The sequence below is a fragment of the Chelon labrosus genome, assembly GCF_963514085.1.
Source record: "Chelon labrosus genome assembly, chromosome: 7".
In the NCBI taxonomy this organism is placed as follows: domain Eukaryota; kingdom Metazoa; phylum Chordata; class Actinopteri; order Mugiliformes; family Mugilidae; genus Chelon; species Chelon labrosus.
In genome coordinates, this window is record NC_140343.1 from 16,266,451 (window position 1) to 16,292,548 (window position 26,098).

At 43.5% G+C, this 26,098-nt stretch overlaps 1 protein-coding gene and 1 long non-coding RNA gene across 2 annotated transcripts in view; one reads left to right on the plus strand and one right to left on the minus strand.

Moving 5' to 3' along the window:
- Positions 1-867: 867 nt before the first annotated feature.
- Positions 868-26,098, minus strand: part of unc13a (unc-13 homolog A (C. elegans)) — a gene marked incomplete at its 3' end in the record, with an annotated part of 41,405 nt that continues 16,174 nt past the window's right edge. Inside the window, exons 13-42 of the mRNA XM_084548801.1 lie at positions 25,976-26,022; positions 25,754-25,832; positions 24,031-24,105; positions 23,691-23,910; positions 22,457-22,684; positions 22,062-22,203; positions 21,609-21,778; positions 21,327-21,442; positions 19,575-19,738; positions 19,319-19,472; positions 19,083-19,151; positions 18,643-18,732; positions 18,273-18,407; positions 16,828-16,949; positions 16,663-16,748; positions 14,899-15,025; positions 14,691-14,787; positions 13,864-14,007; positions 13,639-13,716; positions 13,444-13,521; positions 13,202-13,290; positions 12,976-13,122; positions 12,332-12,455; positions 7,888-7,944; positions 7,653-7,733; positions 6,751-6,898; positions 5,886-5,942; positions 1,825-1,917; positions 1,250-1,409; positions 868-1,156 (exon numbers count right to left, since the gene is read on the minus strand). Of these exons, the coding sequence (XP_084404927.1) occupies positions 868-1,156; positions 1,250-1,409; positions 1,825-1,917; positions 5,886-5,942; positions 6,751-6,898; positions 7,653-7,733; positions 7,888-7,944; positions 12,332-12,455; positions 12,976-13,122; positions 13,202-13,290; positions 13,444-13,521; positions 13,639-13,716; positions 13,864-14,007; positions 14,691-14,787; positions 14,899-15,025; positions 16,663-16,748; positions 16,828-16,949; positions 18,273-18,407; positions 18,643-18,732; positions 19,083-19,151; positions 19,319-19,472; positions 19,575-19,738; positions 21,327-21,442; positions 21,609-21,778; positions 22,062-22,203; positions 22,457-22,684; positions 23,691-23,910; positions 24,031-24,105; positions 25,754-25,832; positions 25,976-26,022 (3,666 nt within the window). The remainder of the gene's footprint in view (positions 1,157-1,249; positions 1,410-1,824; positions 1,918-5,885; positions 5,943-6,750; positions 6,899-7,652; positions 7,734-7,887; positions 7,945-12,331; positions 12,456-12,975; positions 13,123-13,201; positions 13,291-13,443; positions 13,522-13,638; positions 13,717-13,863; positions 14,008-14,690; positions 14,788-14,898; positions 15,026-16,662; positions 16,749-16,827; positions 16,950-18,272; positions 18,408-18,642; positions 18,733-19,082; positions 19,152-19,318; positions 19,473-19,574; positions 19,739-21,326; positions 21,443-21,608; positions 21,779-22,061; positions 22,204-22,456; positions 22,685-23,690; positions 23,911-24,030; positions 24,106-25,753; positions 25,833-25,975; positions 26,023-26,098) is intronic.
- Positions 10,943-13,081, plus strand: LOC311490985. The gene is made up of 3 exons (XR_014699170.1): positions 10,943-11,299; positions 11,767-11,852; positions 12,948-13,081. It is a non-coding gene; the product is annotated as an uncharacterized lncRNA (long non-coding RNA).

Genomic DNA, 26,098 nt, shown 5'->3' on the forward strand with positions numbered 1-26,098 from the left:
GTGCTCTGTTACAGGGTAGACGGACAGACGGACAGACGGACAGAAAAAGACAATCTTTCAAGTACCACATGTCCATGGAATGTATCCTGTATGTATCTTTACATATCTCCTTCATAGTTTATATTATATTTATATTCATCTATCATGATATATAGAATTATTAAAATATAATCTGGAAGAAGGACGTAAATAAATAGTAAACGTAAGTAAATAAATAGTGCTTTGTTCCTAGTGTGTGTCCCCCAACCCGATATCTGGAATGTATGAGGCCGTGCAGGCATCGTTGTTGTTGTTGTTGTTGTTTATGGGTCAGTTGGACAGTTGGTCCTGTTGTGCTTAGGGCTGGTCTTGGCATATTTCAGCGTTTATCTGTTGGCACTTGCGGTCCCTTCTCTAAAGCGGGTGCAAACCGAGGGAAGGGACGAGTGGAGGCGGGAGGTAAGGAAAGAGGGGGTTGAGTTGAAAAGGCAGAGAAGAAGTGAGAAAGAAAGCCAAACATATTAAAGGCTACAAGATATTTGTCACCCTGACCAGTCAAACGAGGTGCGTATGTGTGTTTGTGTGTGTGTGTGGAATGGCATGACCCTCCTCTGTGAATAGAAGAAAGTAGATATATCCTCTATGAATAAACTCCATGTGTTGTTAATCAAAAAGATGGCTGCTAACATCTAGACACTGGTGCTTTTTGGAGAAAATGTGTCGCTTTCCCTCTGACATAAATGTATTTACAGCATTGGATGCGTGGTCTCATCTGTGCTTTTACAACACTGGATCTTCAGGGCAGTGGCTCGCGGTGGCTCAGGAGTGCTCCAGCGCAGGAGCGGGTGGCGACGTCTGATTGGGCTTTGGTGCATTTTAGATCGCCTCTTAGCTGCGGCCCTCCTCTGCGGAGCGCTGGTCGGACTTGAGCTTGACGAACTCCTTGGCCACGTCGTCGTTGTTGCGTTGGGAGAGGATGCGCAGGACGGTCAGGCCTGTCTCGTCCATGTGGATGCGTTTGCCCAGCGGCAGCCAGCAGGCCACGCTGCCTTTGGACGCCATGTCCTTCAGCTGGAGGACGGCCATGCCCACGGTGCGATCCTCTCGAGCGAAGCAGTAGTCCTTCACACACACCTGCAGCTCGTAGCACTCGGGACCAACCTCATTGCTCAGAGTGCTGCAGAGCGGGGGGACGCAGAGGTGTTACTCAAGAATCTCCATCAAAGCCTTACAATTCACCCCAACACAACCAATCACTGCTTCTACTTACAAAGTGAAGGTTTCATTGTATTTGGGAGCCCAGCTGTTATTCTTCGACTTTGTGGCGTACTTCCTCTTCTTGTCGCTGAGGTGAGGGCCGATGATGTAGACCTCCACAAAGGGCCGGAATATGCCCTGCGTCTGCCACCTCAGGTCATTGGCAGCCACCACTGAGACGGAGAGCGAGAGAAAGAGAGAGGAAATAGAAGAGTGAGAGTGGGAAGGTGTGAGAAAGAGAATTATGTGGAGAAAACATGTGAAAATGTGGAGCAGCAGGAGAGGGAGTGAACAGAAAACTCAGAACAAGAGAACCCTGTGTACTTTCCTTCAGGCCTCAGATCTACTTTCTAGTCAAGTTAGTTAAAGTACAATTGGGATGTTATTTTGTAGATTTTCAGTCTGCTGAAAAGATGCCAGTGCTCAGTTATGGCGATGTTGTACCACCCACAGTATTTTCTGCCACTGTCAGTGGAGTGGACTTTAATTTGGGACAGCTTTTGTCTAATTATTCCTGGTGTCAAGAAGAAAAACTCACCATATTAACCCAGTTTACAGAAGTGAAATCAATAATGTGTTTTCCCATACCTTTGACTGTGACTTTGTGCTCTCCGGTGTTAGGGTGAGTGAAAATCTCCACGTGGATGGACACTTCTCCCACGGCGTCGTCCACCCCGGAGCCTGACATCACAGGGACAGAAAGAGAGAGAGAGATAGACAGTGAGGGTGCTGTTAATACCCTTGACTCTGAAAAACTAGGCCTACTCGTGCTCCTGTCACAGACCAAACATCAACAGAAGCCACTGTGTCCTCTATTCCAAATCCTCCTGCACATATTGACGCAAAAAGCAGACCAGCTCCATTTCAGTTCCACAGAACGGACATTGAAATGGATTCGGCTATAACCTTGCAGAGATTTGTCAGATTACTAAATATGCAAACTTTTCTGGATGTGAAAATCTTTTTTTTGTAACAGGAGGACTTAAAATAGAGCATAGTGATCTGTTTGTGCATATGTTGTGGTCTGGAAGTGGACAATCAGACAAAGCTGCTATGAGTGGGCATAAGTTTTTTTTAAATATAGCTACAAGACACATTAAGTTCTTGGATTGTCTTGAACAACTCTGCAGCTACAGTCAAGCAGATAGATGGTGAGACTAGAGAGAAACAGTGTTTCTACAGATTCAGCAGATGAGAGGTATTCATTTTAATTCAGAGAAGGTGGTGATTTGTGCCCACTCATAGACGCGTGGTGTCTGTTAGGATGCAGGGTGGTTAGTAAGAGGCAGAGAAGAAGACAGGAGAGACGTTGGAGAAGAAGGTCAGCTGACAGTGTGGTCTCCCCCCCCCCCCGACACAGGTCAGGTCGAGGCATGCTCGGATGGATCTAGACAGGTGGACACGCCCATTCCTTGGTAAAGACTTTTTACCCAAGCATGGTAAGAGGTGGGACGAGAAAGTGGAGGACCATACAGTGAGAGAAAGGCAGCCCGGCATCTGGTGCAGGCCCAACCGAACCAAACTTGCAGAATAATGCGCTGTCAAGTTTTGGATCCATGATTTCACTCTGCCCTTTAAATATGATCCGATCTGTTACCCGTATCGGTTGCATGTCTGTCTGTCCATCGCTGTTGAGTTCTCTTCCGCATTTGCCCGTTAATGTTTTTCCTCATCTGAGATGATATTCTATAGATAAAGGGTGTTATACACCAATCAGCCACAACATTAAAACAAAACAAACAAAGAAAATCCAATGTTCTGCTAGGAAACTTTTGGACCTGGCATTCATGTGGGATGTTACTTAGACATGTACCACCCACCTAGACCAGACCAGGCACCCCCACCCCATAGCAATGACACTCCTTGATGGCAGCAGCCATCCCCAGCAGGATGCAGCCTGAGTTGTTTAGGAACAACTCAAAAAACATGAAACACAGTACAAGGTGTTGACCTGGCCTCCAAATTCACTAGCTCCCAAACTGATCAAGTATCTCTGGGATGATGCATTTTAACCGCAAATATCAAACTTATTTTCGCTCTTCATTCCAGATGGAGACTTCGACACAGTTTCATGTCTTTGGGTTGCTGACCTATTGATGGCTCCATTCAGGCTCTAACTATTTTGTCTGGGAGGGAGATGGTGGTCAAATCTTTCCTCTGTGGTTTTGTGCTGCATGTGAACAAGTGGTTTATATCCACATACGACTCCAGAAGGATACAGTGACAGATGGACATTCATTTTCAGTGTTTTAATTAGTGTCTTCACTCTGTTATTGGTATCTTTGTGGCGGCGACCAGCAGCCTGCATGTGTGCGTGCGTTTTTAACCAGCCGCCCACTAAACAAGGTGTCTGTGGGAATTAGACGGCAGAGTGTTCCTGGCATGCAGCTCTCTGCATCTCTCAAGGGAGCATTATGGGATTGTTGGTCTCGCTGCCAGTAGGACCAAAGAGAGCAGCCGTCATCCATCTGGCCTCGTCTACTCTGTGGAGGACGTCCATTAAAGATGAGAAAGAAACTTTGCTGGCCACGAGGCGGGAAGATGCTGCCAAGAAAATGCATCTTTTTCTTCTTAAACAAACACAACAACCACTGCGCACATTTTGTCCCATACTGCGAACCGTCACCGGAATAGACGTTAAGCCCGAGTCATGCTGCGATTGTGCCAAAGTGCCACACGAGTTCTCTGCAAATTCACAACTCGATTATTTCACTTGCAAATAATGCTGCTCACAGCCTGCAGGATGCAAGAATGACAGTCACCACTGATCAAAGTCCTCTTTCAGCAGCAGCCAGCAGAGTTCTTAAGAATAAGCTGAGCTTTGTTCCTTCATCCTGCTCTAATCATTCACTCTAATATAGCTGGAGAAACTATTGAGTGAAATCTGTTTGACAGGAGAGTTTCATTTGCTTCCCAGAATTCAGTCAAGGACATCCAGCAGCTGCCGTAAGGATGAACTGAATACCATTGTTTCGTTCTCTATGCACACGGGCTAACTTTAATTTAATGAGCAACTAATTGTGAAATTTAACCACTACTGAAAACTTTGCAAAAAATTGCAAAAGAACAATTCTGAAACATTTTAATTAAATCTCGCTGTTTGAATTTTTCCCAGGGTATTTTAATTTCACTGTGAAAAACCTTTAAACACGATACTGATTCATTCAGTTTATTAGATCCAAATATTCAGTTTAAGTGAAAAAAACAACAACTATTTGCTCATTTTGAACTTGAAATCCACATTAACATTAATTCTACCATGGTTAATCCGAGTCTCAGTGGAACTGATCATTTTTTTGTAATTAGTACGATCCAAGACAGAGCAGCTTGAGCATCTATCTGAATTTAGATGCCCAAGGATTTTGAAATGTCAGAAGTTGAAGTTAGCTGGTAGAAGTTTCAAAAGGATGAATTCAAAGCACTGAAATACAGATCAGTGGTTTAAAAACACAAATATTTTACTGCCATCCTTTCATTTGTATTTACCTATAGTGGTATATTTTTATGTTTTGCGCTACATAATTTCTCCAGTCTTCTTCCTCTATGAAAACAACACAACTTGAGGAGTTATAGATTCACTTCTACATCTCTGAGCTGTCCATCTGAGGCGTCCGTCAATCGTAAATGTTCATCAAATCCTCAAACAGGACACAAATACTAAATTAAATGAATACACCTCCAGTATCTCCCCGTGTGCACGCGTGTGTGTGAATATGTTGTATGTGAGAAAGACTCACATCTTTTTTTTTATCCTAACCTAAAGTGACAGAAATCAGACCACCTGGCCCGAGGGGTTGCATCTGATTGGCTCAGTCTGTGGATGGGAATGAGCTGGACGCCCTTTCTCATGGTTGCTTTAGGGAAGGCTTGCGCTGCATGTGGGAGCTGTGTGGGTGTTCATATGTGTCCTCCGCCACTCCCTGTGTTTGCGCGCGACGATAGAGCAGACAAGGACAGGGAGCCCTCCCAGGCAAACTGAGCTCACAGCCATCGCCAAGTTCATAATAATCCCACTCCTCTTCATTGGCGTCTCTCCTTGGGAGGGGCGGCAACTCTGGAGAAAAGGATTTCCTCTTGCACACACAGACAATAATCTGCCTCTACAACCTTAAGGACAGTAGCTCGGTCACATTGCTCTGCTCAGTCACTCAATCATCCACGTGTATACACACAGACACACACACACACTCTCTTAGCCCTCTGGCCACTCTCTGTGACATCATGCTGCATCAGGATTTCTCCACATTTCAATGCATTTCTCTTATTCTTGTCTGATGTCCGCACATCATGCTTTAGTGTCTGCTCATACATACCGTCCATGGCGTATGTATTCAGTGCAGTTCTTTACATACAGACATCAGTGTGCACATTTCATGCATCAATGCACAAAGTCAGTGTCCTTTTTGTCGTGGTGGGCATGTACAGTATGTGTCTGCAAAAAGGCAGAGGCAAAGAGAGAGAGAAAAAGAGAGGAAGTATGCTCGGTCTGTGCATCGCCCTTGTCTGTTGGGATGAGTTTGAGCAGGCAGGGGAGTTTCAGGATGCATATGAGGGGGTGGAGGGGTGGAAGGTGGAGGGAACTGGGCTTTGGTCTGGAGGCTTTCTGGGAGTCCTGGATGTCTCAAGCCTTGAGCATGAGTGCAACATACCCTTCTCTGGGTAAACATCCTCACTAGTGGTGAACCTCACCCCCTTCCCGCCGAACACTGGCCCACAGACGGGGCAGGTGGAGGGAGTAGACAGAGAAAGGAGACACACATACAAATATGAAGTTTGCAGAGGTTGAGTTTAAGAATTACAGAGAAGAAAAACATCATTATTTATAAGCATTTTCCTGTATGTTGGGGGGAAGTGAGTTATTTCTTTCGTTATTCTTGTGATTCTCTGCTGTGCAAAGATGCTCTTCCAACATCAGTGGTGTAAAGCAAACTTCAGTACGCTCTAAAAACCACGAGGCATTCTGTCTAATTAAGTTTTAAACGATCAGCCGTTCAAATGGTATTTCTACCAGCGGTGCTCGGGGACAGTGTGTCAGCCTCAGCCTCCGCGAAGATGACGACTGTTATGTAGCTATCTGACAGTGGGATAGAGACTGTGCAAGTGGAATCAAAGAGCGGGAGAAAAGGAGGGGTGGGTATTTTTTTTAACATTTTTTTATTGCAAATAGCTGTCAGATCATGTAAAGAATAGTCTCTGTGTTTCCGGAGGCTTGCCACCAGGAGACTCAGAATTTCAGAGCTCTGAGAAAATATTGTCTCGACTTCATGCTCTACAAAGCATGTGAGATACTTTCAGGATACACAGCTCGGCGTCTGGGAAATCCTAACATCAGCGGAGGAGTGGGAAACACTGGCTCCTCTGAGAGCGCCAAGCAGAGAAACAGGAATTCACTGAACTCCATTAGAGGATTACGTAACTGAATTAAGTTCAGAGTTAGCAAACGAAGATGTGGGGAAATAAAGAGAATCAAAGGAGCTGCAAAGAAACAGAGGAGAGTGGAGATTGTTAGGTTACCTTGTGCATTCTGTGACTGGACAAAGGTCTTAATGAGTTTGTCTGTGGCCTGCGTGTACAGGGACAGGGCATAGTGTAGAGACAGGAGGTCAGGACTCTTCTCCAGGAAAGTCTTCTTCAGACCCACACCACCAGCATGGAAATATTGCTAAAACAGGTAGACAGATAAAACAGAAAAGATTATAAAGGAGAATAAGATGAAATGAGCACAGCAGACAGAGTGAACTGCTACTGTGGCGTCAGCTGCAGCTTTATGGGAGAACCTACTCTCTAGTGATCCAGCTGGAAACAGCTGATCAAACATTTGATTATTTCACGGTCGGTTATAAAACGTGGGAACAGGGTATACATAACAGCGACTTGAATGAATTACGAAAAAAAGTTACACATCAAGAAAGAAATCCTCTATGGAGTGGACTAGAACACAAAGCCTGTGCTCTCAAAAGTTAATTTTATTTCCATTTCCTGATGTTGTAGAGGGGAAAATGTCAATAAGTAACAAAAACTAATGTAGTAACTACTGTAGATGTAGCCCCTTGATTCATCCAGACTAGAAACTGACTTGGCTGGTGTCCCTGTTGCTTGAAATAACAATTCAATACTGACTATGACGAATTTATTAAATATATATAGTAAAGTCTCTGACATGTTTGAAGTCCTGTAGTGTTTTAAACAGTAAAGAAATGCTTAAAATTTATTTAATTTTTAGCATGAAAACAAAGTCAGACATAAGAAACTAGCTCTTGTTTGGGTGTCCTGTTTCCATTTTCATTGGCTTCTACCTCAAACACCGTCTGAATTATAGTTGTTTCTTTGTAACTTGACATACTTTTCCTGATTTACCGCGTATGCTCCTTCATATATGATATACTTTCATTGTAAATCCAACAGAGAATCTCTACCTTGATGGTGTCCAGAGCCAGCTCGATCACAGCACACTGCTTGGGTGTCAGTGCTTTGGCCTCCTCACGAACCATGTGCTCCTTAAGAAAGAAGACAACGGGGCAGGCAGAAAGCAAAATGACCAATCTCGCCATTCACACGCTCTCTTTCATATTTTCTAAGCAATTAGAGAGCGTCTCAGTCCGGAGCACTGTCGCCAGGCCCAGAGCATAGCTGTGTGAACGCATATTGTACCTTCAGTTTGGACAGCTGTCCCAGCTCCTTGGCGGCGTTAAAGATGAGCTGAGTGCCCTGGAAGAGACAGAAAGAAAGGAGGAGGAAGGTGCACAAGCAGAGAGAGAGAGAAAGAGAGGAGCATTGTTATTATCAGGACAAAAACGGGGCAGCTCTAAACGGCCTAGTGTCACACAGAAGACAGCGACGTTTCTGACACACACATTCGTAAACAGTCACTCTAAGCCGCGTTACGGACGTCAGGTACTTTTTCCTTCAAGTGCTGTTATCACACGTATCTTGTGTTTTATTCATTCCAAAACATTACACTCTGCTGCACAGACCCACACACACACACACACAAAGTGAGACATCTCACTACAAAGAGAAGGGAAAGTGGCTCAGCACGTAGTGTGGGTAGATGCACTCGTGCACTCGGGAACACACACATGCACACACTCACACACGCGTGTAGCAGCTGTACGGTTGCGCTGCGGTGTATGCAGGTATTTACTGGAAGTCCGGCCTAATCCAATATTCTCGGAAGAGAATATATCACTGAGTGCTTCTGACTGTGCCTCCAAATCTAGTCTTTGGCTACAGCTATAGACATGATTTTAAAACTGTATTTGGTTATTTTAATGGGCTGAAAAACATACAGGTTTCTTGGAGGGACTTTATTATCAAAACAATGCGCTTCTGAAACGGTGATGTGTCAATTGAAATTATATTTCTGATATTTCAGGCCGGGGATGCAATGCTTAGCTCGGCTAGGTCATGAGAGGTTAACTCAATGTTTTGTTGCAGGAGCTGATGTTGATTTTCTGCCATTTCAAGTCAAAGCACCACTTAACTTCCAACAAACCCTAAACTTCCTTGCGTACTGTGTTGCAACCAATATCCGAATTCCAAATTAAATTACTGTTGAACGCTGCATGTTTGCGGTGCATTTAACTCACAAAATATCTGTAAGTGCCGTGCGGTGAGGCTGGGTGTGCACGCTCTGGTAGAGGTATAGTACACAGCATACTAGCAGCAATTTAAATAGAATGTAGTGTAAAAACAAAAGTGAAAACTCAATATTTCCGCTGCTTTGTTTAACTGTGGAGCTGAGGGAGAGAGACAAAGACAAGGAGAGAAGACATAGAGGAGAGAGACAAGACACATTGATCTAAAGGGGTTTAGTCCTTACATCACTGTGAGAAGCACTCTTCAGCCTCCCCTGGAAAGAGAGCATGTGGTTAATACTTCAAGCAGTGGCCGTGTCCCTGCTGTCAGACTTCACTCTCTTAGGCTAGACGAGAGCGCGCAGGCAAAGGTGAATATGCCGCTTTGCAGAATGTAAACAAAAATTTGAGGATGCCAGTCACTGCTAGAGATGTCACCGTTATTTTGCTCTCCAAAGCAACAATGTATTTCGTGCCTTCAGCAGACACACACAGACATGTCGAATAAATTGTTGGTTGGCGAAGCAGAATAGTAACGTGACGACGAGAGTAAATGGATGTGACAAAAAGGTTTTTAGCAGGCGCTTTCACTGCCTTGTGTTCACGTTCAATTTGATGATGTTTGCTAAAGTTGTGTGACTGCAACAATAGTGCTACGCTATGTGGTCTGATGGGGGGAGGGGGCACTAATCCCCACAATTATTTAACACTAAACGCTAAATAAAACAGTAACAGGAAGCAGCAGAGGGAACATCCAAATGTGATCCTTTTCATTAGCAACGTAAATATTCCCCCATTACATAATAAAAGAATAGTTTAACATTTTTGGAATAACAAACTTGAAGTTTGTCCATTAAACATGGAGCCTCATTAGTTTAACTTAGCATAGAGGCTAGTGTACGAACATTTTCAATGGACACAAATGCACGTTTGTCCAGCAAAAAGATTTTACATCTACTTCTGCTACCAAGCTGTGCAGCATCATCATGCCAAGACGTGTGTTTGACAATACAAAATACACGTGAGTGCACTCTTCTGTAACAACCTGATTAGTGATTTTTAATTTCTAATTTTACAACAAGCCAGGCTAGCTGTTTCTACTTGTTTTCAGTCTTTAAGCCGAGCTAACTCCACATTTAGCATAAAGACATGAAAGCGTTACTGATCTTTTTTATTAAACTATTTTCTAACATTCATGTTTTCCAAAATATTAAACTATTCCTTTTAAGAGTCTGAAAAATGCACTATTCAACACGCTGAAGCTCTATGTGATGACTTCTGTCCAAAGCGCCACTTTGGAACCATAAAAGTTTAAATTTTTATGATGCTTAACAATAAACCAGAATTACAAATCATGCGGCCTGAGAAACAGCGCAAAATCCCGCTCAAGAGAAATGACAAAAAATGTTCCCATGTAGCACTATATTTGTTGCTATCAAGCACACCAGAAAAAAAAAGACAACAGCTACTGAAGCAGCCTGAGGTGAAGGGTATCGAAAGAAGCCATCCCATAGAGCTTTATGACACCGTGAGCATTTTTGCACAATCTAGTGTTTGACCAACATCAACCCAAAGCGATAACCTCGACATTCTGGGCATCAGGATTATTTAGAATACCATCTTTACAATAATCATAGTAACAGAACATGAAACCAAACCAGGACAGACCGACATGACAGGTCTGCAGAGACATACAGTGGAGTACATGTGTAGTACAGTAGAGAGAAGACTGCAGCGTTAAAATAGATCAGATGCAAGCAACAAACCCACAGTAGGGTGGTGGGGGGCAGGACACAGTTCAAACAGGTAGGTAACAGTGGGAACGGTAGGGAGAGTGGGTGGGGGGTAGGGCATTAGAAGGGGCAAAAAGGTGGGTCAAGACATCAGATACCAAGCCACCGAGAGATCGGAGTCACCCCACCGGAATCCCAGTAAAAGGACACAATGCATGAGAAGAAACAAGGCAACACCAGGCGCAAAAGAGGAGTACTACTTCCTGTTTGAGGAAAGTGTTCAGGAAGAAGAGACAGCAGAAAAAGGGGGGAGGGGGCACTGATTGGTGAAGATTGGGACCTATCAGAACGAACCAGGAATGCACCATGCTTCTGTCTTCTCAAACGAGAGACAGAGTAAGAGAAGAGGAGAGGAGAGGAGAGAAGAGGGACAGGTCAGAGAAGTGAGGTTGTGAGAAGGGAGAGGATGTAATGTGGGATAAAAAACAGGGGAAGATCGCAGCCACATATAGCAGAGAATCGACCACCGTGGACTGACAGACAGACAGACACGCAGGAGTGCTGTACTTACAATCATCTGTGGAGGGAGAGCGGTGGGAGCAGGATGTAATAGTAATCACAACAACAACAACCAGAGAGAAGGGTCAGTCAAGCTGCAAAGAGCCCCACATCAATCAAAAACACAAGTTTGAGCCCCAGGGCTGGAGGGACGTGGACCAATTGACAACTGTCTGGAGCCTGGACTAAGTGCAGGTAGAGAACTGAGCCATAAGATACCTTAGTACAGAAAGATTTGTTGTTTGTATAGCAAACAGATGTTTTAGCTTTTAACAGCAATTTCAAATCAAATTCGATTTATCTTAGATGCATTCATCCTATGTCTTTTGGCTTCTGAGGATATTGGTCCGCATTGCACAGTAACCAGAGATTATCACTTTATTATTGTCAGTGATATGAGGCTCTTTAGTTCATAACCAAACATAAATAAAAACACATATATATTCAAAACAAACAAAAAAAAAAGAGGCTGCTTTCCAAAATGTATGATTCTTTTAGGAAGCGGGCCAGATCCTTTGGGCAAAAACATCTCTGCCACTCTGTTGTGAGTTAATCATAAATCAGGAAACGCTCCAAATAAATGTTGGCTGACATGCTGGAGAGCAGCCATGAGCTGGTGTTAGAATGATATGGTGCAATCCTTTTTTTTTCCTCTTTTAAAGGGCTTCATCTTGATTGCTCGGACGAGTGAGGGCACCGAGGGGGGAGGGGGGGTGATTTATCGGCCGGTAAGAAGACGGGACGGCAGGTAGACGTGGTGCGAAAGCAGTTTGATCTTTTGTTTCTACAAGGGTGATCCTGAGTCGCATCGTGCACAAAATGTCTGCCCCTTCCTCAATTCTCCACCTCCTTCTCCATTTTCTTTTGATGTTGCCTTGGCAGTTAAGAGGCGCGTGCAAGTATTTGTGCATGTGTAGGCGTATGTGTGTAACAAGCTTAGTAGATCTGCTGTCTGCTCTGCTGCTGCGGTCACCATCAGAACATATAGGAAATATGTATCTGTCTTCACAGGAACCGTCACACTGATTTAGAATAATCAGCAGGCCTTCTGGGAAATATATACTAGTGACGGGTACACAGTAAGTCTCTTTATGTGTTAAACTACTAAATAGCTATAATTCTTTGCCCGGGCACGGATGTTAAAATAATCTAGAGCTTACCGTCGTGTTACACTGTGTGCCTCTCTATGCCTCTGTTTGTGCTTTGACACTTCTCGCGTGATCTCACCGTTTGGTCCGTGAGCGGCGGGAGAACGATGGTCTTCTCCATGGTGTTCATCACCAGCTTCCACAGCTCCTTCAGGACGCGTTTCAGCACGGTCTTCTCACAGATCTTAGCAAACAAAGTCAGGCTGGCAAGAGGGGGAAGAAGAAGAAGAAGAGAGGAATATTTAGCAGGAGAGGGGAGGCTGACAAAGCGAGAAGAACAAAACAAAAAAAGAAAAAGTGGTGGCTGCTGGAAATCCCCTCGCGACCCTAAAATACTCGTCGCAATAGCAGAAGATTTTGATGAATTTCACTACTTTATTTTCCCATTCATCCAGAGTCAGATAAATTCATACTTTTAAAGCCATGCTTCTATGAGCTCTTTGAATGTTGTATAATGATAATCCATAGATGATGATTCTCAAGGGTATGACAGCTGCGGTGTGTGAATTGTAGGCCTAACGCCTCCTCAGCTGAACTTCGGCTCATGCGCTCCTACGCATTCTCTTTAACAATATTAACTTGATGATTCATCCTGAAATTGCACGAGGAAACAGATTTGCCTGGCATAAGTTAAAGAGAGTGAAAAATAAAAATCTTCCAAATGTTTGAGCAATCTTTTTTTTTTTTTTTTTTAGAATCCATAAAAATGGCAGACTGCCTCACTTGCTGTCCAGGAACTCCATGATTGGCTGCAGGACGTTGTCGGCATCCTGGGCCACGCTGCTGGCGTTTCCCACGTTTGAGGTTCCCTTCACCTGAGCCAAGATGTCTCCCATCTGCTTCACATTTTCCTCAATATGAGGCTGGAAACTGTAGAGGGAAAGATGGAGAAGCATGTACTGCAGAGGTCTAGTTTGCGTTGCATGTTTGGGTAGGAATGTGTTTCTACCTGACGGCAAAGACCCTGCTGAGGTCGTCCATGACATTGTTGAGCTTAACCTGCAGGTCTTTCAGGATGTCACTGGCCTCCACACACAGCTGAAGTATGAACATAAAAACACAGAGCTGGTTTAGGTGACTGGACGGGAGGGCCACGTTAAAACAATAGCTGATATATTTAGATTAAGAAAGAGGAATCTGTGTCCAAACACTAAAACGCTGTGGTTGGTAATCGGGACCAGAATCACTCACGTCTTTTCCACCCATGGCTTCAAACATCTTCTCCAGCTGAACCCTCAGCTGCTGGATGTTATTGATCAGGATGCAGGGCTGAGAACAAGATGACACATCCACATCTGAAACGCTCTGTTTATAGAATATTTTGCCACTGGCTATCTCAAACAGAAGCAACTCCACAGCAAGTTCATCGTGTTTTTGATTACTCACCACTTTCTCCATGGTGACATAGTTGGCAAACAACTTGGAGATGATATCAGCGTAGGACAGGAGTACATTGCTGATGGTCTGAAGAGAGTCAGAAAGGGAATAGCTGTAGTTACGGTTTCAGATTTTAAAAAACTATGCTGTTACGCGAATTAAAAATATATTTATAGACCTCTCTGTTGTACTTTGCAACTTCACTATTCATCATTAAAATTACTCTGAGCCTACCTTGGCGAACCGCTTCATGTAGTGCCCCACAATCTGCGGATCCGGACACTCTAACTTCCTGATGATCTCAAAGCTCTGGTTGAGCTGGGAAAACACGTCCACTACCGAGCAGGAGAACAGAGCATGCTCTGATGTTACCTGGAACTGCAGGGCAGAAAAGATACGCAGGAAGATTAAAAACAGGGGGAAAATAAAGGAAAGAGGTGAGCATGGGTGGCAGGTGAGAAGCTGGGATTCAAAGGAAGCTCTCAAGAGGTGACCTCTGCACAGCTATGAGCGTATCCTGCAGACTGGACCTTAGATGTCTTTCGCTGAATGTACTGAGCCTCAGACCAACCAGATCCACCCAGCCATACAGACAGTTAGACAGCCATCCAGTGACAGGTGGGAGCTCCTGTCTATCTTCTTGTAATTGGCTGCTGGTTAGCGCCTGGTCCCTAATTGGTGAGAGGTGAGTGTGTAGGTGCTACTGTGGGGTGTCTGAGTAATGAGGTGAGGACAGCTTTCCAGCAGTCAGAAAAACAGGAATAAGCTCATTAATTCACAACGTCCTGTTGTAACAGACTTATCTTCCCCTTTAAACACATGCAAGTTTGAGCTGCTGTGTCCATGCTTCTATTTTTGCCTTTGAAGAACACAGGAGAGGCAGGGGGGGGATGTGTGAGAGAGAGGAGCAGGAGGGAGGAGGAAACTGTGGATAACTCTGAGTGTGACAGAGGAAGTACAAAGGAGGGATTAAAGTAAATTCTGCCTAAGCAACAGCAGCGCCTCTGCGTTTCCAGAGTACTGAAGGCAAGATAAGGAGAAGTAGAGCTGGAAACTTTTACCCCATCTTTCTTGTCTCTTTCCAAAGCACCATGGAGAAAGTCACGAGACACTTCCTCATTTTCGTCCAGCCACTGGATGACAAATGGCTCGAACCACCTACAGAGAGAAACGCTTTAGATGTTTGCAAACTACAATCCCCAAATTAAAGATAATTTTTTTTTCTTTTTTCTACATGTGAGTCTCTGGGCGTAAGAAGATGCTACTCACGCAGGGTACTCTGGCACTCTGCTCTTGAAGAAGGGCAGGTCTTTGCAGTACTCATTGTACAGCCACTTGACCTTGAAGTGCAGGTTCATGTAATCCGCACTCTTGCACAAGCGGTTTTTTTCATGTTCTGAAAAAGGGGAGGTAGCAGATAAATACATGATGAGTTTGTGTACATCTACCTGCAATTGCCACAGATCTATTGTGTATGAAGAGGCGATGACCTGCAGTCTCACTGAATTTTTCGATATAGCTGACGGTTATAAATACACAATCATGTCTTGGATAATTGTCATTAACACTAAAGGAGGCGTAATCACAACAATTTCACTAAAATTAAATAATATAGCACCAGTGAAACAACATTTTTAATATATATCTTGCGTTATGCATGTTGACAAAAAGGTTTTGTAGGGTGTTAATGGTAATTTATATTTTGTAATTTATTGGAAAATAATTTTAAAAATGTTGGTGACTCATTCCGCACTAGGGGCTACATACTAATTTTGCATCCAATGAAATGCATTAACAAATTCCCATGCCCCTCCCTCCTCCAGTGTTTCTCCTTTAATCCCAGCAGTGAGGGCTTTAGCTCTCAGCTCGAACATGAATGGGTTGTGCCTGCTTAGATTGCCAGATTAAAAAATTGGGTGATAGGGGTAGCCGCCCTAGCTCTGCTTTTAGAAAAGACACATAAATACATGAAGACAAATAGCACTATGCTAGCTATTTTATGTAGACTTTAATGAGACCTGAAAAAATTACTACTGGTTTTTACAACCTGAATCTTATTTCTGGCATGAAATACGATCATTTACTCACCCATGTAACTTTTGTGTAATTTGCAGTCGTTTGGGAGATAGTAGATCTGCATATATCCATATAGTGGGAGTGACTGGGGCACCGAAACGCAGCCTCTAAATAACGCATTATCTGCCACGAAACTGGTTCATTTCACCGATATTTTGTTAGCGTACGCTAGTGCTATTCCCCGTTGAGTCCGGAGTTACCTGTTGTTATTATCCGGGGTCTGTAGATTGACCTACAGACCCCGGATGATGTCTTCTGACCTGGATGATATCATCTCTGAGCGGCGCGTGCACCTGCGACGGTCGACTTGTTTACCTGTAATTTGCTACTGCTATGGTTCGTCCACAACCTCAGAATCGGAAAAATATTCAGCCATGTTGCAAAAAACTAGCAGTAGCATACGATAACAAAATATTGGTGAAATGAACGAGTTACGAGGCAGATAATGCGTTATTTAGAAGCTGCGTTTCGGTGCCCCAGTCACTTCCACTATATGGATATACGCAGATCTAAATATCTCCCGAACGACTACAAATTACACAAAAGTATATGGGTGAGTGAACAATCGTATTTTATGCCAGAAATTAGGTCCAGCTTGTAAAAAACTGTAGTTTAATGAAGTATGTGATAACATAAAATCAACCATAACTCAAATGCTTTTCAACAGGCTTTGTAATATCTTTAGATTAACTGAGAGAGAGCAGCATTAAGGCCAATAAACAGGATGTCCCGGTGTCAGCAGTGGGTAAGTTTCCCTAAATTATTCACAAGGAAAGCCTTAGAAACTGAGCTAAAATTGGAAGTAGCGCACATTCCAATCAAGCCTTTGAATATCATCTGCATTATGTTGTCTTCCGTGTCTTTGCATGGTCATTAGTGCAAATAGTGCCTGAACCACAAAATTGCTCTTAACAGCTACATTTATCTTCAGAAGCTTTCGGACCAATTTGCACTCACCCTCCATTGCATACTTCATATCCTGAGCAAATAGGTTCCACATGACTTCAGCGCTGATTTTACCCACATTGAGCTCCTGGGGAAATCTTGATGGAGACAGAGAAGGTATATGATACTGAGAGTGCAGAAAACTGTGACGGGCCAACAGAATATATAGAGACGTACTGGTTTAGGCAGGGAGTGTAAGAATTCTTGTCCTCCTCAATAATGGAGACAATAAGTGTGATGAGTTTGGACCAGAAGTCCAGATTCTTGATGCTAGGTCCCTGCTCCTCCGGAGGCACGGCGCCCTGCTTGGCCTGGAAAAGAAATGACACAACTACAGTCACAAGGAGCCTAGACACATTAAAGTTGTGCATGCTGACCATTTTATTAGTAAGACATGCAGTGAAATGTTTGGCCATCGTATATAATACACACCTTATGTCACATACTACATGAAATGACCAATGAGCTAAAGTTAATAGTAATTTGACCCTAAAAGTGTTGAGTCTTGAGAGCATTTAATTATAGTATTTACATTGTCTGATAGAGTGAAAATGTTGGCTGTTTTGTTAATTCAACAACTCCTACTTATCAAACACTTGCTGCTTTAAACAGACCCAGAATGTCAGCTGCCTGGTCGACTTCTTTGAAATAGCTGAAGATGTGCCGCGAGGAAAAACAAAATATAAGCTGGGTGCTGCAGGGTTGGACGAGTGAAGAATGATCTTGCAGAGATTTCAACAAAACACAAGCAACGTCCCTCAGGATGAAATGTTTTATTCAAACGGGAAAAAAATGCTGATTTGAAATTTGTGAGGGAGTATGAATGGGACTGCCGCTTTAATCAGGGCTCAGAGCAAGTTGCAGAAATCCCCTTTGAAATCCAGTGCAGGAGTGATGGAGGGTGGTGAGGACTGTAGCAACAGACCTCTGAACACATACATGCATTCGCACGAATACAGCGAGCGTCACAGTGGCTCAAATGAGGATAGGCAGTAATTAAGTTGTGAAGGTAGACTAACAACACGGAGAAATCCTCTTGCGTAAGGAACATTTTTAGCCGAACAAACAGTTCCTCTGTCTCTCTTTGTAATGTAAATTCACGAGAAAAACTGCTGGCTAAGTTTTAAAAGTCAACGCCTGTGAGTTTGAACTTATACTGTAATTTACTCTGCCTTTTACTTATGAGAGATTCAACCAAATTACAGTCAAATCAATCATTTGAACTTCAAACTTCAATGCAAAGTGCAGAGATTTTGTTTGAAAATAGATTTATTGGTCAAATAAAGTTTGGTTTAAGTCTAAAGAAATTAAAAATGATTGTGAAAACCAGTGCATAAAACACAAAACAGTACTTACTGCCTTCAAAATTTGCAGATTTTTGTTTGATTCCATCTGTTATTGCATCATACAATGTACTTGTAGCAATATGCTGCATAATCACTTTCTCTTTTTGTTACACGCCATTACAGTAATACTGCAGACTCTGCAGGCTTCATTTTGTTTGGTCATGCCTGTGCTCAATTACGGCCGTGCCAAAAACTTTTGAGGGCGAGAGGAAGCGAGAGACGCATTAGCACACACACACCTACACAGACATTCAGACCACTGCTGCTGCCTCTTACCGGGTCTGTCTGGTACTCGCGGCTGTACAACTCATGGCAGTTATTAAAGATGTACTCGTAGGTGGAGTTGAGACAGGCTTTGACACAGTCCTTCACCACCTGACTGGCTCTGGGTGGAGACTGGAGCTCTTGGACCTGGACACACAAAACAGACACACAGTCAACCGAGACAAAGGAGTAGACCATTAATTCACCAAATGATGCATGAGAACTGCATAATTTTCTTCTTTCATTCTGAGAGGCAGTTGGATGAAGTTTGCTTTGTCCTAACATTGAAGACAGTATGCATCAAGCAGCAGTTTAATGGGAGAGTGGAGAACACGCAGAACAAAACCAAAAAGACAAGTTTGTGAAGAAGACATGACCTTACCTTCATTCTGAAAAACGTGATACTAGTGAGAAGGTCCACTGTGGACTTGAGGTCCTGCAGCCTCTCAGGACTGCTCGCTGGGAAGTTGTTCTGCAGCCAGACGGAAAAAAATAAATAAAGTCAGCCACATCACATTACCTGACTTCACAGGTAATGTTTTACAGGCCTTTTTTTTTCCATTTGTACAAAAGCCTTTTTACGGTTACAATTTCCACAGCCAGCGGACCCTAGTCTCACTGTGTGGGTGTGCAGTGTTTCCTGAATGTGTCTGAGCATGTTTCAGAGGAACTGTCACTCTAATTAACACGTCCGCCTCCTTTGTTTTATTGTTTCGCGCAAAGAGAGAACTATAGGGAGAAAGAGATTCATTGCAGATTTTAAAGAAGATATTGTGGAGGATCATGAGAGAGTAAACAGATGAAGATGAAGAGCAATCTCACCCGGTACATGGACAGGTCGATCCTCAGAGAGTTGTGCAGCTGATCTAGAAGCTTGACAAATCTCTCTTTCTGTGGGCATAACAACACATGCAGTATTATTAAAAATATAGCAGACACACTTCTTTGCCTTGGATCTAGGCATATAGTATTGCAGTTTTTGTATAAATAAAAACTATTTGAAACCGAGAATGCCGTTGAATTAAGTGATTCTGCTAAATGTTTCTGTCGTGACTCACCCCAAAGTTAGAAGCTGCAAAGCGGTCTGAGGCAGAGACGTTGTTGGTTGCCTGGGTGGTGTGGGCGTAGTAGGCATTGATGTTAGCCAGCAGGGTACTCATCACTGCAGGAACACCTGGGCACATGTACTTCGATGACAAGCAGGCAAAGTGTCTGCAAATGAAAAACGGACACGTAAACAAACACTGGATTACAGCTTGAGAGCCGTTACAAATAGATGGCGTTCATTTGTCACGTCTTCAGACGGGAACATACGTCATGGCCTGGTAGATGGACTCCACTCCATAACGCATGGCAAACTCATCTACAATCTCCTGGGGTGTCTCCTCAAAATAGACCTTCCATGCATCGTCCCCTTTGGCATCAGGGATCTTCACCACACCATTATTCTGGATATCTGTCACATAATGGAAGAGGTTCTGCAGAAAAGAGAAGAGAAGAGAAAATATGTAGGAGAAATCAAGAGAGATTTTAAAAGCTGCAAGCAGCGATAATCAGGCCCTCACACCGTTGTGCTTGTTGGGGCGTGTTGCAATTGTTATGGAGGGCATGTAAATATCCTCAGGCCTGGACTCTTCTCAGACATTGCACGGAGGAGTTACATATCGCTCCCTCCGCTTTCTGCACTTGCTTTGTCCATGTGGCCTTAGAGAATACCCACTAACCATGTGTCATGTTGCTGTACAGTAAATCAGTTGATGGTTGTCATGCCATTTTCCACCACACATGTTCAAGACCTCAAAAACCACAAAATTTCACCAGTTGTGATGAATATGCAAAATGTTTAAAGTCACAAAAATGAACATTCATTTTGGATACAAATACCACTAATAAACTGTTTCAAGACTTTTAGGACGGATCAGTGCAAAAATACAGAATGTAGGTTTAAAATTAGTAGGAAGTATTCTACAAATTCAAATGATCATGTTCATGTATCACTCAGTTGTAATTAAAATGTATGAATTACGACATTATGAATTAAATTGAAATGTATGAAGACAGAGCAGATCATAAACCTCCGAGGCTGTTAAGTGTGTCGGCCGTGCTACATAAAGAGTCATAAACTATTATGAGGCAAATACAAGGCGCTGTCTCAGCCATGAAGCGCTACACCACTGTAAAACACTCTGAGTAGGTTTACTAGCACTCATGTGCAGCAATAAAAGTGGCCATACGTCAGTTAAGGTTCAGCTAATATGCTCTGTTGAGTAATGGGCCAAGTAACAACCTCATACAAAGCAGTGATTGGTCCACGATCAATCAGCGGAGTTTTCTGCACAGAGCCCGAGCAGAAAAGTGTCTGACATCTTCACTGTTGGAAGTGGTCTTTATTTTTATAGTATTAACTTAGGTTTAAGTTGGACTGGATCAATTATGGAAGTGCACATCAGCCAAGTAAATTAACCTGTTTAGCACGGCTCATTAGCTTGGCATCGACTCTGCTTGGCACAGAGATGCACATAGCCTAACACACACACCCAGACACACACAGGAGATGGAAAAAGTAAAAGTAGCAAATCTCTATGAAAGTTAAGAAAAATATGAGATATTTTGAAACTTCCACAAAGTCCACCGTGTTTCTACAGTAGCACAGAACCGACAAACCAAACACCGACTGCAGAGATGGCCTATAATGTTTTTAATATTTAGCAGTGTTTGTATTCTGTTGGTTGCAGCTTTCAACCTCACTGCTAGATGCCACTAAATCCTACACACCGGACCTTTAAGGCACAGACAGAAGAAAATTCATGGTCCATTTCAGGGTGAAAGTCTTTCCATATCTGTGTTAGATAGTCTGAATATTTAAGCTTTCTGTGTATGGCCTTAGTCCATAAGCTTCAGAGGTAAATCCAGCGAAAGAAAAATTACAATAGCAAAGTAAACGTATAGTCTAACGGTACTATCAAAACACACCAGTACCTCAAAATTGCAGCTAAGTTCAGAACTTGATAAATATTCTGCCTTTTCACAGAAATACACATATTTAAACATAGAAACTGAGCTTACTTCATGAAGACAGGTGTACTGGACGTGATACGGAGCAACCGTCTCCTCTCCCTTGATCTCCACATTAATGTGCATCCGGATAGCCCCAGACACAGCTGATTTGTCCGTACGCTTGTCTGTGATGAACACAAAGACATACAGCAACACGGTCACCCAAAGAATTTTAACTACCGAAGTTAAGCCAGCCGCACAATTGCACCATGAGATAACCTGACCGGGGCAGTAAAGGCGTTGTGGGATCATTACAGCATGAGAGAGGAGGGGTGTATAAATTCAACTGACCCAGATTATACCAGACATCCATCTCCCCGCTCAGAGTGCGGACCTCGATGATGGTTTGACCGAGGAAGTCGTCCGACTCTCGCTTGAACTTCTGCTTCACGCGAGACTTAATGTCGTCGTCTTCGTCCCACACTCGTACCTTGATGCGGTCTGAGGAGTTGTGGCATTCACTGCACAGGCAGAACCAGAGAGTGAGCCACAGATAACAAACAGCAGATACGACGAGAGGAGCAGATGGATTACTATCGTGACTCACTTCAACAATCAAAACAATACGTGACAGCTACAGCTGAAAGGTACGGACGACTGACAGAGAATTACTTCATATATTCAGAACCAGTTAGTAGCTTAAGTCATTTATCTAATGAAATAATATAATTCAAAGGGAAGATTTATTCTGAGAATTCTGAGAAACTGATATTTCCTATTTTTTTCCATAAGAACGTGACTCACAAATTAAATGTCTCCTCCCAGACAGGGTTAAGGTTGCCATAAATGGTCTTGGTCCTCTTTTTCGTCTTTCCCACCTGGACCGTTACATAAGGATCACTGGAACCGGTTTTATCCTTGGCTTGGAGACCCTGTGCACACAACACTAAGAAGAGGGGGAAAAAAGCCAAGTTAGTTAGTCTGTGTGTGTGTGTGCTTGGATGCAAACAGATGCCTCTTAACTCATCTGACCTTCTGCTCTACTGCCCCATTAACGCCACCTGTGCTCTCTGCAAACAAACGGGCAGCTTGTCTCTTTTTATAGAGAGAGAGACAAACACCTGGAACATTACGTCTCCCCTGACTTTGATGCTCACCGTGTTGGCCAGCTCCCTTCATATCTACTGTACGACCCTCACCTGTGATGCTGATCTTGGCTGACCATTTAGAGGTGCCATCGAGCACGCTCTGCTTGATCTGCTTCATGTGGGTGACGTGTGTGGGCTTGGGGACGGTGAACACTTCCTGAATGAGTTCGAAGATCTCAGGCTTGTTCCTCTCGCGGATCTTCATGCGGTCCTTGAGAACCATGATGATGTTCTGGGTTCGGTCCTCTGCGCCGTGTTTGGAGCTCTTCTCTGCTGCTCCTGGTTGGCAAGAAAGTCAAGGCAAGAAAGAAAATGATTAGGTTCATGAAACCAAATCCGAAGTGTAAATATATGAGATGTGTTTTTAAGGGACCTGAAGTCATCGACGGTAACAATATCAGAAAATTGCATGAATATAACCATTTATAGAACCATTTGAAACTGAGATTTCAATTTTAAATATGAGAGAGGAAGACTGTGTAGGTGATGAGAAACCTGGACATATTTCATGACAAAGAGGAGGCCACATTTTCAGAGCTATTAAACGCTGAGCAAAGCAGAGGCCGAAGGAGAGAGGTGGATGACAACAAAAGACAAATGGTTTTTAATATCCTCTCAAGAAAACAAGGAAAATAAAAAAGCAGGCGTGAGAGGAGAAGGAGGAGGAGGAGGACAACTCTGTGCCCGGCACTGACAAATAGGTAAGAGGAAATAAATGGACTCGATGGTTTCCTCTTATTAACTGACACAGCAAGAAGTCTAACACATGAAGTCAGCAAAAGGAGGCTTTATGCTACGATGTTATCACTGAATGCCACGGAAATACAGGCCGACATCTGAGATTGAACTCTTATGGATTCTGTAAACCCAGTTTTAGGCCAAGAAATAAATACATAATTACACATTTAAAGGACTTCATTACTGGGAACATTGCTAGATCAACCTACCAACACCTCTCCAATAATTTGTACAAAACCCAATATGCTGTTATATATTGCAAGCTGATCCGTAGTATTAAATCTTCGGGCTAAGCTAGATTGATGTTGCCAGACTACATTTTTATCAGAACATGAGTCTGGTAACATTTCATTGTGGGGCATGTTTCACTCGATACAGAGATTGGCTCGGCAGATCTTTGCCTGTGGGCATAATAAGTTCTCAACGGAGTGACTCCAGACCAACGTTCCCACATTTACGGATAAACATACTCCATGGGTTGCAAAGTTCAGATTACACGATCATACTATTTTATCCAGTGTCTTGTTTTTTTTAGCATTTCACTTACTTTGCAGGCAATCGGCATTGAGCAGATCCTGGCACTTCTCGTGGCATTTGACTCCACACTCAGTACAGCGCATGCCCTGGCGAGCAATACCCCACAGCAGTCCCTCGCACTCGTAGCAGTAAGTGGGCGTGGTGGCCGTCCACACCTCGAAATTGTGCGGGGTAGTGCAGGAGATGGGATATATGAGGGCCTGCAGGGTCTTCTTATAGACATGGCTCTTCTGCGAGGTAGGAGAGATTAGTGCAGGGTCAGCAGAGTGGCACGGTTCGTTCAGAGCGAAGCCTTGCATGTGTGGACAAGACATGAAAACCTTTGATTGAGTAATATAATGAGGACTGACCAGTTCTTCATTGTGCAGGGTGCTGGACGTCAGGGCCGAGGTGATGCCTGCCTTCCTGGAGTTCTGGACCAAGGACTGAGTGACAGTAGAGGAGGGGTCATTTTCTCTCACCTCCTACATTTAATATCTTTTTATATCAAGACAAATATCAGTGCAATCTTTGAGGCTATGTGTATTATCACCACCTGTCTGGTAATGTTTTCCTGATAGTTAGAAACTAGTAGTGACAGCTGCAGAATATAGTAGTGCTTGCATTTGTTAAGAGCGACCAATTTGCCGGTACTAGAAAATAGTATACGATTACAACCTGCTGTAAATGTTTCTGGAGCAGATGGTGTGGTTGCTACTTACCATAGCCTGTGGCAGTGAAGGGAATTCGGGAGAAGAAAAAGGGGGAAGAAATGCATTCATTAAACACATACTGTAGTTTTAGTGGTTGAAGCAAGAATGAACACAAAGCACGGGGGAAGCAACAGACTTGAACAAGGAGAACGGAGACGTGGAGCAGCGCTGCAACTGATTGTTTGATATCTGAATGAAACAACACTTCAGTCGGTAGCCCGCCCCAACCAATCAATTACCTGAGACAAGAAGTGAATGTGTGTGCTTGTGTCAAACACAGAGGCAGAGAGAGAGGAAGGAGACACAGGTGCACCCGTCTGTCAGTGTTTAATGGATGTCATTAATGAGGGCAGTCATTCGAGCTAATTACTGTGTGTGGCGCTGCTCGGACTGGATGTGTTTAGGGAAAACGGCACACCCAGCTTCGCCTGTCAGGTGCTATGAAGAGTCAGATTTGGTCGCTTTTGCATTTTGAGAAATGTGCCTGTTTGCCTGAGTGTTAGCTGAGAAGACTGAGGCCTCTCTCTTGCAGCAAAGACAATGCTACAGCCAGAAGATAGTTACGATACAGTATGTCCGGGGATGTTAAATTCGGCCTATCAGCACCTCTAAAGCTCACTAATTAGTATATTAGACTTCATCTGTTTAACGTGTTAAATGCATAAATGCAAGTGGACGCTATTTGCTTTCCAGTCTTTATGCAAAGATAAGCTGCTTTACTGAATAAAGTGATACGAGAGCAGGACTAATCTTCTCAGAGAACAAATAAGAATCAGAAAAGGTTTAAATGATTTAAACTGTGTATAAATGTCTATCCGTATTGTATGTACACATGCTTGTAAACTTTGTTATTTCAATTGTTATTTCAATTAGGGTAGAAAAGTGACAATGCTGTCCACCTTCTGTACTTGTCACATGAGGTCCAGGTGTCTACAGAGGATTTGTGCATGTTTCTCTCTGCTGCAAAGATAAGGAGCCTGTGTCAGGAGGGCAGTGAGATGATGGCAGGGTGGGGTAATAGAAAGGGCCTGGTATATGACAGCATCTCGCAGACATCAGTATCAGCCAGAGAAAATCTCTGGCCTTGTCAGTGGCCTCTCAGACTTGTAGCTTGAAATGTCAGCTTCTACCAGATGGGAAACGTATTATCGGCTGGCAGAGTGGGTGAGTTACAGTGGGCTATGAGATGCAGAGGAAAAGCATTAAAAGTAGGGACAAACTAAGAAAAGAATGTGTAAAAAAGGAAAGCAGACAATCGGATGGAGCGCAGGGGTAGTTTTTGTGGGCGAGAGCACTCACTGCTGAGCAGAGAGATAGATGGACTGGGGAAATGTGAGACACTTAGTCATTGGAATATAAAGAGATTAGTGAAGATACTCACCAGATCTCTGACCAGAGGCATAGCTTTCCTCTTCCTGAGGTCTGGCATGCTGTCGATGCTATACAGAGCGCCGCCCATCCTGGAGACACAACATACACATAACATCAGCCATATTTTCAGCTGTTGTCACACAATAAATGCATTTGGACATTAATAATAAGGGCCTGCTTTTTGGTTGGTAAGTCAAAGATAACTGCAGTGGTCAGCGTGACGGATGCTTACCCTGCTGATAAAAGTAGGGAGGCAATGCCAACACTTTCTCCTCGGGCCTGTGGACAAAGAGAAAGATGTGATGGAAAATGTGGTGAGAGGCAGGGAGCCATATCTGGAAGGATTCTGTGTAAC